This window comes from Prunus avium, chromosome 1 (assembly GCF_965620075.1).
Source record: "Prunus avium chromosome 1, drPruAviu1.hap1.1, whole genome shotgun sequence".
In the NCBI taxonomy this organism is placed as follows: domain Eukaryota; kingdom Viridiplantae; phylum Streptophyta; class Magnoliopsida; order Rosales; family Rosaceae; genus Prunus; species Prunus avium.
In genome coordinates, this window is record NC_142284.1 from 13792503 (window position 1) to 13806249 (window position 13747).

A 13747-nucleotide genomic window follows, 5' to 3' on the forward strand; every position below is an offset into this window, starting at 1 on the left:
GAATGCAATATGAATGATGAAAGTGTTTGATAAATCACCAAGTAAACATGGAACACTTGATGATTTATCTCAAATCTATGCACAGCAGCTTTCTTAGGAACTTTAGATGCTTATTCAAACTAAAACTCCTAGACAGCATGCAAAGAGGTCTCTTCCTTGAGATGCCAAAACAGCCACCAAACAAAGTTCAATTAAGGATATGTGTTTTGATTCTATCACTTACGCCAGCTTTATGCATAGTATCCAAATACCAACAAATCTAATCTCTTTCTAAAAGGAACCAATATATAGCAAGATGAAAACAATGAAACAACTAGGACGTGCTTGCCAAGTTTGAAATAGAAAATATATTTTAACTTTAAAACAAAATAGAGTCCAACTAGAAAAGAATCTCAAGAGATAAAATCTAATCCTATTAAAAATAGGATTAACATAAAAAAACTTGAGTGAAAATAATTCCAACTAGGAATCCTATAATGAATGCATGATTATGTCATGATTTACCTGTTGTCAAGTTTCTCATATGGACAAGTCGTGCTTCAAATATCCGGGGTTGAATGTGTTGCGCCAAAACTTCCAGTAACAATTCTTCACACACTAATTTTCAACCTAAGCTAGAGTCTAGGAAATGACAATACAAATTTCATACTAACAATCTCCCCCTTTGGCATTTCCTAGACAAAACACCTATTACAACTCAAAAGAAATTGCATGGGATTTATCAAATGTGCCTCACTTGGTTGATGCATAAACTGACTCACCATACTCACAGCATAAGTTATGTCGGGGCGTGTGTGTGATAGATAAATCAGTCGCCCAACCAATCTTTGATACATTTCTTTGTCAGTGGGTATTTGGTCTGGATACATCCCTAACTTGTGGTTCTGCTCAATAGGTGTGTCAGCTGGCTTACAATCAAGCATTCCAGTTTCTGTTAACAAGTCTAACACATATTTTCGTTGGGATAGAAATATGCCATGTGTTGATCTAGCAACTTCTATGCCAAGAAAATATTGTAACTCACCTAATTCCTTCATCTCAAATTTACTAGCAAGGAGCTTCTGCAGATTCTTCATTTCTTCATTGTCATTACCGGTAACCACCATATCATCAACATAGATGATAAGGGCCATAAGTTTGTCACCACGACGCTTTAAGAATAAAGTGTGATCCGAGTGGCTCTGAGTGTACCCAAAGCGCTTCATAGAATCTGTGAATTTTCCAAACCAGGCTCGTGGTGACTGCTTGAGCCCATATAATGATTTTCTCAGCTTGCACACGGTGTTGGGACCAAGTGCCATGGAGGTCCCTGGTGGTGGTTCCATATACACTTCTTCTTGCAATTCCCCGTGAAGAAATGCATTCTTTACATCATACTGCAATAGTGGCCAATCAAGGTTTGCAGCCAATGACATGAGAACACGTACGATATTGATCTTGGCAACAGGTGCAAATGTCTCTTGGTAGTCAATTCCATATGTTTGTGTATACCCTTTGGCCACTAATCGAGCTTTGTATCGATCTATGGATCCATCAGCTTTGTATTTAATGGTGTATATCCACCGACATCCAACTGGTTTCTTCCCTTGTGGCAACTGGACCATTTCCCATGTAGAATTCTTTTCCAGAGCTTCCATTTCAATTGCCATTGCTTCAGCCCATCTGGAATCTGTTATAGCATCCTGCCACTTATTTGGAACACATACAGTAGATAATTGATTGACAAATGATGCATATGACTTTGACAATCTATGAGTTGAAACATGGTTATTAATGGGATATTTAGATTTGGCAGTAAGGTCAGGACAATATTGAGGTTTGGGTTTTCCTCTAGTGGTCCTAGGTGGGAGAGTGTATGGTATAGCATTAGGTGCTTCGGGAATTACCTCAAGTGTTTCCTCATCACGAGACGACTGGTCCGATGGTTGAGAAGAAGGGGTTGTATTTTGTTGTTGATCGCAGCAACCATTTGAATTGTCTCCTCCGGGATCTTCACCAAATAAGAACGACAATTTTCCAATACCTTCATCGCTGCCCAATTTTGAAGTTCACTGGTGCTTGGCGACCGGTCGCTGGGTTCTGAGCGACCGGTCGTTTTGTCATAGATTTGACAGCGACCGGTCGTTTTGTCACAGATTTGATTTTCCTCCTTGGAGTCTGGACGACCGGTCGCTTCTGTATTACGACCGGTCGTTTTGTCACAGAATCGATCTTCATCATCGCTGGAGCAAGGCGACCGGTCGCTGGGGTCAGTGCGACCGGTCGTTTCTAGATTACAACCGGTCGTTTTCTCACAGAATCGATTTTCATCACCGCTGGAGCAAGGCGACCGGTCGCTGTGGTCAGTGCGACCGGTCGTTTCAGGAAAGCGACCGGTCGCTTCTGGGTTGCGACCGGTCGGATTTGCACAGACTTGGATTTTTTCTTCCTTCTCTTCATTCCTTCTATCCCCCTGAAGAGAAGGGGGCATAGCAGCTTCAAAGTATGATAAATCTTCATGAAATGTGGCATCCATAGTGACAAAGAGCTTACGAGTAGGAGGATGGTAACACTTGTATCCTTTTTGAGTTGATCCATACCCAACGAACACACATCGAATGGCACAAGGGTCCAGCTTACTTCTTTGATGAGATGGAACATGAGCATATACAACACAACCAAATATGCGAGGAGGCAGCTTGAGGACTGTAGGAAGAGAGACATGACGAGCCAAGGTGTTCAGTGGAGTTTCAAACTTCAAAACACTACTCGGCACTCGATTAATTACATATACTGCAGAAAGAAGGGCATGTCCCCATAAGTAGTGAGGGACCGATTTATCCAGCATGTAAGCACGAGTAACCTCAAGTAATTGTCGATTCTTTCGCTCTGCGACACCATTTTGTTGCGGAGTGAAAGATGTGGAGGTTTGATGAATGATGCCTTGGTCTCGAAAGAAATGTGCCAAGACATTGTTCACATATTCCCCACCATTATCAGACCGGAATACTTTGATGGAGGCTTGGAACTGTGTGGTAATCATAGCATGAAATTCACGGATTGCAGCGGAAACATCACTTTTATGAGCTAGTAAATATACCCAAGTCATGCGAGTACAATCATCAATAAATGTAATAAACCATCTTTTGCCATTGGAAGAAACTTTAGCAGGACCCCAAACATCAGAGTGAACCAAATCAAAAGGGAATTCCATTTTATTATCACTTAAGGGAAAAACAGTTCGATGGCTTTTGGCCAATACACAGGTTTCACACTGAAACTGAGAATGATCTAGGCCACGAAACAAAGACGGAAACAAACGTTGAAGATAGCCAAAGGATGGATGTCCTAGACGACGATGCCAAAGCCAAATCTGATGTTGATTGCGAGCTTGTGAGCTGGAACCTTGAGTATGAGCTACCCTTGGTGGTGAAGAGACCATCAAGGAATACAACCCCCCTCTTCGTTTACCATGCCCAATCGTCGCGTGAGTCGTGAGGTCCTGAAAAAGACAATGGGAAGGATAGAATGTGGCATAACAGTTATGTGAGTCAAGTAATTTTCCAACAGACAGCAAATTGCAATTGATGGAGGGAACAAGTAGTGTATGAGATAAAGATAAGGAAGGGGAAAGTGATATAGTTCCTTCACCAGCAACATTAGAGGGGACTCCATTGGCACTAGTGATGTAAGGATGACGAGACTTAGAAGATATTGTGGAAAACATAGTAGAGTCAAAAGTCATATGATCAGTGGCACCTGTGTCAATTATCCATGTAGTGGGTCGTGTACCTGATTCGGAGTCGGAGAGTAGGGTGGAAGATGGAGAGGCATCGGTAGTTATAACACATGCTGCCTTGGGTGTTTTGTTGCGGGATTTGAAAGCATCCCACCACTCAGGATAACCATGAAGCTTGAAGCACTTCTCAACAAGATGATTGTTGCATAGATTCAGCTGCACCAAAATGGATTAAGCTGCATCCTCAACTTATGATACTCGCAAGTGCACGAGCCGTTCGGTAGTATAGCGTATGTAAGTGCGAGGTCGATTCCACAGGAATTGGTGATTGAATGATCCAATTTAGTTTCCCTACACAAAACAGAAATGAAAAAGAAAGGAAATAAATAAAACAAGGAAGAAAGAAATAACTAACTCAAGCAGATAAGTTCCCAAGTTCAATTAGATTAATGGATTGATTCTAGCTAAAGTATGATTAAGCCATGGTGTTTGGTCATAACCTTGTGTTCCTAATTCCCTAATTTGATCATTTGTTGTCTAACCTAAAATTAAGCAGTAGGAACCCATTAAGCATAGAAGAACATTTTAAACAACCAAGTATGTATCTAATCCCTGTTGTCGAATGTCCATACATACTCTTCCTATTCATAGTTCAATTCGAATTAAAGCATGGTGTCTACTCTTAATTCAAACCAAGATAGCTAACATGCAAGCCTAAATGGTGATCAATCATTCAAACTAGCATATTAACTTATAAGCATAATGAATAAGAACAAAAATCATAATTGAAACTTGGAAACTAATCAAACTTGAAACTAAAGAAAAGAATTTACATAACAATGAAAATTAAGTAGAACTTGGAAAAACTTAAGGAGAATTTTAGCACAAAGATCTCATTATAACAATTGAAAACTAGAAAATGAAACTAAGAGAATTTGAGGGAGAGAAGGGAATGAAGCTCTAGAGAAGTGTTTGAGAGCTCCCCCCCTTGGGGTGTGTTTACAAGCTTAGAGAACTTCCCTATTTATAGGCCTAGGGGAAGTGAAAATCTGAATTCAATATGGCTAATGCATACAACACTTGTTTTATAAAATCTGAAATGGTTGATGCACTTGTATTAGAAAATCTAAATTGGGTGATGCACTTGTATTAGAAAATCTAAATTGGGTGATGCACTTCACCAATAGATCCCACCAGCAGCCCTAGCTCATCTTCATGTCACCATGACCAAGCTTCCAACCAGAAATGATAGCTCATACCTAGCTCACCATGACCAAGCATCCAACCAGCACATGCTGAGGTCAGCATGACCAGCAACTTCAAGGGCTTACAACTTGGGCTTCTCTTAATCAAATTAGGACTTTAAGCACTCGAAATTGAAGTTAAGAATGTCTTCTTTCCAGCCATATGTTATTTGGGCCAATCCAAGGTCGGAGGAAGAAGTTAAGGCCAAAACAAATTGCTAACTCATTTTGCGCGCTGATAAAATCCATCCTGAGCATGGCTCTGTGTTTGCTAGGTAACAGACTCCATATTTATCCAATGGGGCTGAATTTTGGATATGTTATAGTACACACCAATTGGAACAACTTTCATGAATAATGTGGCCTCATTCGAGCTATGTAGGTTGTTGAAACAAAGCTTGCAATATGACCTACGGAACTGGACTGGCAGGGGGCTGTAGCCAAAATGAGTTTGTCTTTAAGCTCTTCATCCATTCATCCAAATTAGGCCTTAACATGTTTGAATTGCATGAATTATGCTCTCTAAAGCCATCATTATTACCTAAAGCTCAATGAACTGAAAGATAAACACAAAAAGGATTAAAAGCACAAGTTTAACTCAAAAACATAACCAAATCATAAGCTAGAATGGTACAAAATGATATACAATTATGAACCGATCAATGATCACCACCACAATGAGTGCACTTATGAGTTCCCTTTGCATCGTCAGTTTTGGGACCCCTGGGGGGAAGTCCGGAGGACGTACGGTGTGGTGGCCGATATGGCTTGACCGCCATTGCACTCCCACCGCCAAGCATGGAAGATTGACGATTATCTTCTTCTACCACTAGTGCATAAGCTTCAATGACTGCTAGAAGCGGATTCATGGCAAGAATCCGACTACGAACAGAATCAAAGTTGGGATCGAGTCCTCCCAAAAAATCGTACACACGTTCCACCTCAAGTGCTTGTTGGTGAAGAGCCACATCATCGGGATTGGTATGTTTGTAGGGACGGAGGCTATTAATTTCCTGCCATATTATGTGTAATTTTTCGTAGAATACATTCACAGGTTCACCACTCTGAGAGGTGGTGACTGACTGACGACGGAGTTGGTACAACTTGGAGCTATTCTGTGTGACAGTATATGTCTTCCGAGCTGCGTCCCACACCGCATAAGCCGTTGAGCAGTGATCAAATAAGGCACGTACATTTTTGGTCATGGAGTTGAGGAGCCATGACTGCACCAAACAGTTGTCTTCATCCCAAGCTTCATAGCTAGGATCATCAATGGCAGGGGCAATCTTTTTACCATTAATGAAACCAGCCATACGACGAGCAGTGATGGCCAAGCGAACACTACGAGACCATGCAGGATAGTTGGACCCATCCAACTTATCAGGAGTAATTGGAGAGTAGTCATGAGAGGACCGGGGTGGTGGTGGTGTTGTGGAGTCGATCTTGGTGGAGTCGATTTTAGAGGAGTCGCCCGTGGAGTCGTTGATGGAGTCGTTGGTGTCACCCATGAGGTAAATATATAAAAGGATGTAGAGGAAGAAATAGCAAACAAGAGCACAAAAAAAACTTGTGATCAAGACCAATTTTGAGGCAAGGCAAAGTATGAGGTAGGAATAATATAACAGCAAATTATGGGCAAGGATAGGTAGAGATTTAAGCAAGAACAAGGTTATGCAGAGGCAACCAAAATCGATTGCTCTGAACAAGAAGAACAAGATAGGTTTTGCAGAGAATTCAAATCTGCCAATTGAATTACTTACTTGGTGAAGAGTTAGATATACAAGTATACAAGGTGATTATTAGTTACAAACAATGCACAAGACATGGAGGGAAACATGGAGAGTTTCCATCCCTAAAACAAGGAAGAAGAAAACAAGGAAAAGTAACAAGGTGGTAGACAAGCCATTTAGGGATGTCTATATTTTGGCTTTGTCTTTACTAACAATATCTTCATTTTGCCTCCGTCAAATACGTTGTAGACTTTCTTTCCAAAAGCCACACCACAAACCAAACAAGAGGTTGAAATTTGAAGGGAGAGAGAGAGAGAGAGAAGAATTCCAACCCTCCATTATGTTACTGTCACGGAATGAATTATTCTTTTTCATTATTATTGAATGTTATCTTGTGAAGTTATTATATAATAAAATACAAAATTTGATGAAGAATTCGTTTCGACAAAAATGCTATATATCAACCAGTTCTCATGTTTTAAGCCTTCAGCCCAACCCGTTTACAGAAGATTGGAAAGAAAAAATACTCAGTTATTTCCATTCGATTATAGATCGTCTGGGAGTTTTGGATGGCAATTTTGTAAATAATGTGTTAGTATGAAATTTGTATTGTCATTTCCTAGACTCTAGCTTAGGTTGAAAAGTAGTGTGTGAAGAATTGTTACTGGAAGTTTTGGCGCAACACATTCAACCCCGGATATTTGAAGCACGACTTGTCCATATGAGAAACTTGACAACAGGTAAATCATGACATAATCATGCATTCATTATAGGATTCCTAGTTGGAATTATTTTCACTCAAGTTTTTTTATGTTAATCCTATTTTTAATAGGATTAGATTTTATCTCTTGAGATTCTTTTCTAGTTGGACTCTATTTTGTTTTAAAGTTAAAATATATTTTCTATTTCAAACTTGGCAAGCACGTCCTAGTTGTTTCATTGTTTTCATCTTGCTATATATTGGTTCCTTTTAGAAAGAGATTAGATTTGTTGGTATTTGGATACTATGCATAAAGCTGGCGTAAGTGATAGAATCAAAACACATATCCTTAATTGAACTTTGTTTGGTGGCTGTTTTGGCATCTCAAGGAAGAGACCTCTTTGCATGCTGTCTAGGAGTTTTAGTTTGAATAGGTTTTAGATTCATTGTTGCACAGCATGTGTGGCAACGTGGGTTTCTCTCCAAGTAGAGAAACCTGCTTTGAATAAAAGGGACGTGTGGTTCTTTTCATCGCTGAGCTTTTCTGATATTTTGTTTAAGCATCTAAAGTTCCTAAGAAAGCTGCTGTGCATAGATTTGAGATAAATCATCAAGTGTTCCATGTTTACTTGGTGATTTATCAAACACTTTCATCATTCATATTGCATTCATGTGCATATCGGTGACTCATACGGTTGAGGGCACCAAGACCGTGGTGGCGGTTTTCCTCCAGCGAGCTTGAAGCAATCGTGACCAGTATTGCGTTCAACATAAGGAGTGTCGTAGATCATCCCGTGACAGAAGTTGAGTTACGAAGAAGTCGGTAAATATTATCTAGAATGTGTCTAGGATAAGTGTGTGAGTACTTCTTGTAATCATCGTTCTATAGTGGATTTGTGTTGGACTGAGGAAGTCCCGTGGATTTTCCCTAGAGGTGGGGTTTTACCACGTAAAATAATTCTCTCTGTGTTCTTTTATTTTATTTCCAGCACGTTTCAGGATTGATAAACCATATCAATCCTGCTACCAAAGTTTATTTTTGTTTACGTGATTATAATTTTAAATTGGCCTATTAACCTCCTCTAGGCATATATAGACATCCTACAGGTATTTTCAATTGGTATCAGAGCAGGTTGCTGGACATACTCAGCAAGATCTAACATACCTGAGGATGGATCGTGCCGCGGGTTCTATTGCACATCCCCCATATTTCGATGGCCACAACTATGGTGCTTGGAAGGCTAAGATGAAGTCGTTTCTTTGGTCCTTAGATGAACGTGTATGGAATACAGTGGTTCATGGATTTCCTAAACCCACAAAGAAGATCGGAAAAGGAGATGAAGCAACCACAGTTGTCAAAACTAGAGAGGAGTGGACCACTGAAGAAGTCACACATAGCACTACTAATCAAAAGGGGTTAAATGCTTTATTTACTGCTGTTTCTTCTGATCAATTTGAATATATATCTAGTTGTGATACTTCTAAGGAAGCTTGGGATATTTTGCAGGTTACTCATGAAGGAACAAATACTGTCAAGGGAGCCAAGCTTCAAATGCATACTTTACAGTTTGAGACACTCATGATGGATGAGAATGAAACTTTTTCTGAATTTTATGCTAAACTTTGTGTAATTGTGAATGCTTGTTCAAGTTTAGGTGAAAAAATTCCAGAAGATAGGGTTGTGAAAAAGATTTTGAGATCCTTGCCTCAACGATTTCAACCAAAGATCACGGCTATTGAAGAGATTCGTGACTTGAACACCATGAAAGTTCAAGAACTCATAGGGTCCATACAAACCTATGAGATGAAACATCTAGCTCCTAAAAAGAGCAAAAATGTTGCTTTCAAGGTTGTGAAAGAAGAAGATGATGGGCATTCAGATGAAGATTGCAGTGATGAGGAATTAACGATTCTCACAAGACGATTCATGAACTTTCTCAAGAATCAGGATCCAAGGAGTCGAGATTCAAAAGGTATAAATTCTAAAAATAGATTTGTTGACTATACTGATGATGGGTCTAAATTTCGCAGGTCAAATGAACGAAAGAATCCAAGAGAAAAGGTCAAATGTTTCGAATGTGAAGGCTATGGACACATATCTTTCGAATGTGCCAACACCTTAAAGAAACAAAAGGATGGCAAGAATAAGGCAATGCATACTACTTGGAGTGATAGTGATTCTGACTCTGAAAATAATGAGAAGGCCATTGCACTTATCACGACCGTAAGCTTGGATGAACCAACGAAGAAGGATGATGATTGTGAAGATATGGATGTTGAGTTTATCATGAACAAATATGATGATTTGTTGGCTGCGTCTCAGAAACTTAGAAAACAAAATGAAGAGCTCGTAAAATCCATGGCTGTGCTGAAGCTGGAAAATTGCAGGATTGCAAACGAGTTTCAATCCCCTGACACAGAATCCGAAAAGGTAAGTGCAGGTATGAATGAAAAATTGATGTTTTTGCAGAAAAAATTGACTGATCAGAATAAATTAATTGCATCTCTAACTTCTGACAACAAAGCCCTTGAACTTGAACTTAAAAATTCAAAGGAAAGGATTGTTTCTTTAACCATTGGTGCAGAAAAAATTGACAGGATGATTAGCATGGGAAGAAGAGATGGTGACAAACGAGGCTTGGGATTTGAACCAAGTAATAAGTCTTCCGCTATGTCTAAAACAAAGTTTGTCAAATCCTCTTCAATTATTGAACCTTCTGCCATTCATGAAGTCAAGAAATTCATTCCAATCTGTCACTTTTGCGGAACTCGTGGGCACATAAGACCAAGATGCAATAAGCTCCGAAAAGAATTTGTTCGTGCAAATTCTCATGTCATGGGTGGACAAGTAAGTATCCAACATAAGATTTCAAATCTTGTGAACGAGGTAAGACGCTTATCCAAACTATCTTCTTTTCATTGTTTGCCATCAACTAAGACAAAGTTAGTTTGGAGGAAAAAGGAAAATCATAATTGTATGTTTGCCTCCACTAATGTTGTGCATGAACCCACTGCTTTAGAAAATTTGGATCTTAAATGTCTTGTTGCAAAACCTTTAGATAATCTTCGATTTGATACTCTTAGAAAGTCTTTAGGTATTTGTTCTTTTGAATAATTGTTTGTATGTATGCCAAAAGACTCCAACTATTCTCTTCTCTGTTTTTGAAATTGGGTAAAATTCTAAGTACTTTGTTCAGCACGTGCATGGATTGATAAGCGACATCAATCCTACTGATGTCTGGAAGTTTTTGCTGATCTTAGATTGGATTTTTGGCGTTGGATCACTTGGGCAGATTAATATTGGGCTTATGTGAATGGTTCTCAACTGTCTTTGTTTTTTATAAGGTTAATTAAATGCTCTTTATATTAAATCTCATGTCTCACATATTGCACATACACTCTAATCTTGCTTAATAATTTTGAATGAACCCTCACCTTGCCCTTGTCTTGATACTAGATTTGCATTGTACTTTTTGCTACTGAGCTCACAAATTTATAAACATCTCTTTAATTAAAAGTAAAGTAAAATAAGTGTATGATCCTTGTGAAGTAACCGGGCCTCTTGTCTAACCAACGTCGAGGTTCGCGTCAAAAAGCTTTGATCGTGTACACAATGCTCTTCTTTGTAGCCTACATGACTCGGGTTAGTATATCCTAGGGGTGCTTTAACACCCATTGTCTTAAAGTCAACTGACTTGAGCACATTGATTCAACACCCGTTACATGGGTCTTGTAGAAAGCTTGATAAAGTTAGCAATAAAAATATATTAAAAAAAAATCAAAAATAAGGGTGAAAGTGGTGACCTCTGTATGCATTTTGTTTGTGTTTAGTCTATGTTCTTGGCTCGTTCTTGGTTGGATTTTTTCTTTGTTATTCAGCAAGTTTAGTCACTTAACACGAGATTGGGCTTTGATATTGGCTCATTTTATGGACTTTATTTCTTACAAATACTTTTGATTCTTCATTTTATAATCCTTGTATTTGATTAAACCTTTGTGATTTGATGTGCCTTAGATCCTGAAAGGCTTTGCTTCAAATGCTTCTAGTCAGATATTGGTATTGGCTTTGCTTGTCTATCCTTATGCATAGTGTTGACTTGTACTCATGTTTTTTTGGCTTGGATGAAGGAGGAGTCTTGGGTTCTTATTAAGCATAGTAATTGGTGATTCTATGTGTTTTGATTGATGTCTTTGTGGTTTCATTCTCTTTTCTAAGTGCTGTTTATATATTTTTTTTTATTCTTCAATTTTTTTTTGTGGCTTTATCTTTCATTATAAATATATATATTTAAAATTTAAATTTTAAATAAAAATTAAAAAAAAAACGATTTTTGTTTTGTTTTGTTTTTTTTCAAACATAGTGTCGTTTTATGCTTTTTGTTTAATTGTGCAGCTAGGCACTTCTTCATATTACTAAGACGAAGACATGATAAAATTGATATGAGGATTGCAGTGTCATTATCAATCCTGTCAGTTGCAGTCCTGTGGCCAACATGCTCACAAGAATATTTCTTTGGAAATATGCATGAAACAATGAGGAGCAGAAGATATGTAATCACAGAGGTAAGTATCATATCTTGTTTATATGATTGATCCTAAACTTGTGTATGTTGTTCTTGCAGGTGTTGCATGGATCTTGGTTATGACATATGAGACTTTTGGAGTTCCTGGAATTGATATGCTCCCTTTTTATTCCTTTCCCTTTGGATTTCCTGACAAAAAGGGGGAGAGATGATGTGTGAAATTATGATAAAAAGGGGGAGAGATTGTGTTGTGGAATTAAGGGGGAGTTGTGTTGTCTTTTTGCTTTGAATTACATTTCTTCTCCCACATGCTTCACTGGTTTTGTTGTTTCATAATGTGCAGGGATTCAGAGCTTCGATTTTAGAGTAGGATTTCATTTGATAAATCCCATGCAATTTCTTTTGAGTTGTAATAGGTGTTTTGTCTAGGAAATGCCAAAGGGGGAGATTGTTAGTATGAAATTTGTATTGTCATTTCCTAGACTCTAGCTTAGGTTGAAAAGTAGTGTGTGAAGAATTGTTACTGGAAGTTTTGGCGCAACACATTCAACCCCGGATATTTGAAGCACGACTTGTCCATATGAGAAACTTGACAACAGGTAAATCATGACATAATCATGCATTCATTATAGGATTCCTAGTTGGAATTATTTTCACTCAAGTTTTTTTATGTTAATCCTATTTTTAATAGGATTAGATTTTATCTCTTGAGATTCTTTTCTAGTTGGACTCTATTTTGTTTTAAAGTTAAAATATATTTTCTATTTCAAACTTGGCAAGCACGTCCTAGTTGTTTCATTGTTTTCATCTTGCTATATATTGGTTCCTTTTAGAAAGAGATTAGATTTGTTGGTATTTGGATACTATGCATAAAGCTGGCGTAAGTGATAGAATCAAAACACATATCCTTAATTGAACTTTGTTTGGTGGCTGTTTTGGCATCTCAAGGAAGAGACCTCTTTGCATGCTGTCGAGGAGTTTTAATTTGAATAAGCATCTAAAGTTCCTAAGAAAGCTGCTGTGCATAGATTTGAGATAAATCATCAAGTGTTCCATGTTTACTTGGTGATTTATCAAACACTTTCATCATTCATATTGCATTCATGTGCATATCGGTGACTCATACGGTTGAGGGCACCAAGTCTGTGCAAATCCGACCGGTCGCAACCCAGAAGCGACCGGTCGCAACCCAGAAGCGACCGGTCGCTTTCCTGAAACGACCGGTCGCACTGACCACAGCGACCGGTCGCCTTGCTCCAGCGGTGATGAAAATCGATTCTGTGAGAAAACGACCGGTTGTAATCCAGAAACGACCGGTCGTCCAGACTCCAAGGAGGAAAATCAAATCTGTGACAAAACGACCGGTCGCTGTCAAATCTGTGACAAAACGACCGGTCGCTCAGAACCCAGCGACCGGTCGCCAAGCACCAGTGAACTTCAAAATTTGGGCAGCGATGAAGGTATTGGAAAATTATCGTTCTTATTTGGTGAAGATCCCGAAGGAGACCATTCAAATGGTTGCTGCGATCAACAACAAAATACAACCCCTTCTTCTCAACCATCGGACCAGTCGTCTCGTGATGAGGAAACACTTGAGGTAATTCCAAAAGCACTTAATGCTATACCATACACTCTCCCACCTAGGACCACTAGAGGAAAACCCAAACCTCAATATTGTCCTGACCTTACTGCCAAATCTAAATATCCCATTAATAACCATGTTTCAACTCATAGATTGTCAAAGTCATATGCATCATTTGTCAATCAATTATCTACTGTATGTGTTCCAAATAAGTGGCAGGATGCTATAACAGATTCCAGATGGGCTGAAG

General features: G+C 38.8%; 1 protein-coding gene across 1 annotated transcript; it reads left to right on the top strand.

Annotated features, from left to right (window-relative positions):
* The first annotated feature begins 8638 nt into the window (after positions 1-8638).
* LOC110770354 (uncharacterized) lies at positions 8639-11482 on the top strand. The gene is made up of 4 exons (XM_088246693.1): positions 8639-9667; positions 9740-9823; positions 9881-10240; positions 11408-11482. The coding sequence occupies exons 1-4, from the start codon at positions 8639-8641 to the stop codon at positions 11480-11482; spliced, it is 1548 nt and encodes a 515-aa protein (XP_088102819.1).
* The last annotated feature ends 2265 nt before the right edge of the window (positions 11483-13747 follow it).

Excerpts from the sequence above, each read along its gene's own strand:
- LOC110770354 (XM_088246693.1), top strand. The coding sequence starts at position 8,639 with ATGAAGTCGTTTCTTTGGTCCTTAGATGAACGTGTATGGAATACAGTG. Across the intron at positions 9,668-9,739 it reads ATGATTGTGAAGATATGGAT|CTCGTAAAATCCATGGCTGT; the intron begins GTTGAGTTTATC and ends CAAAATGAAGAG. Across the intron at positions 9,824-9,880 it reads CTGACACAGAATCCGAAAAG|AATAAATTAATTGCATCTCT; the intron begins GTAAGTGCAGGT and ends TTGACTGATCAG.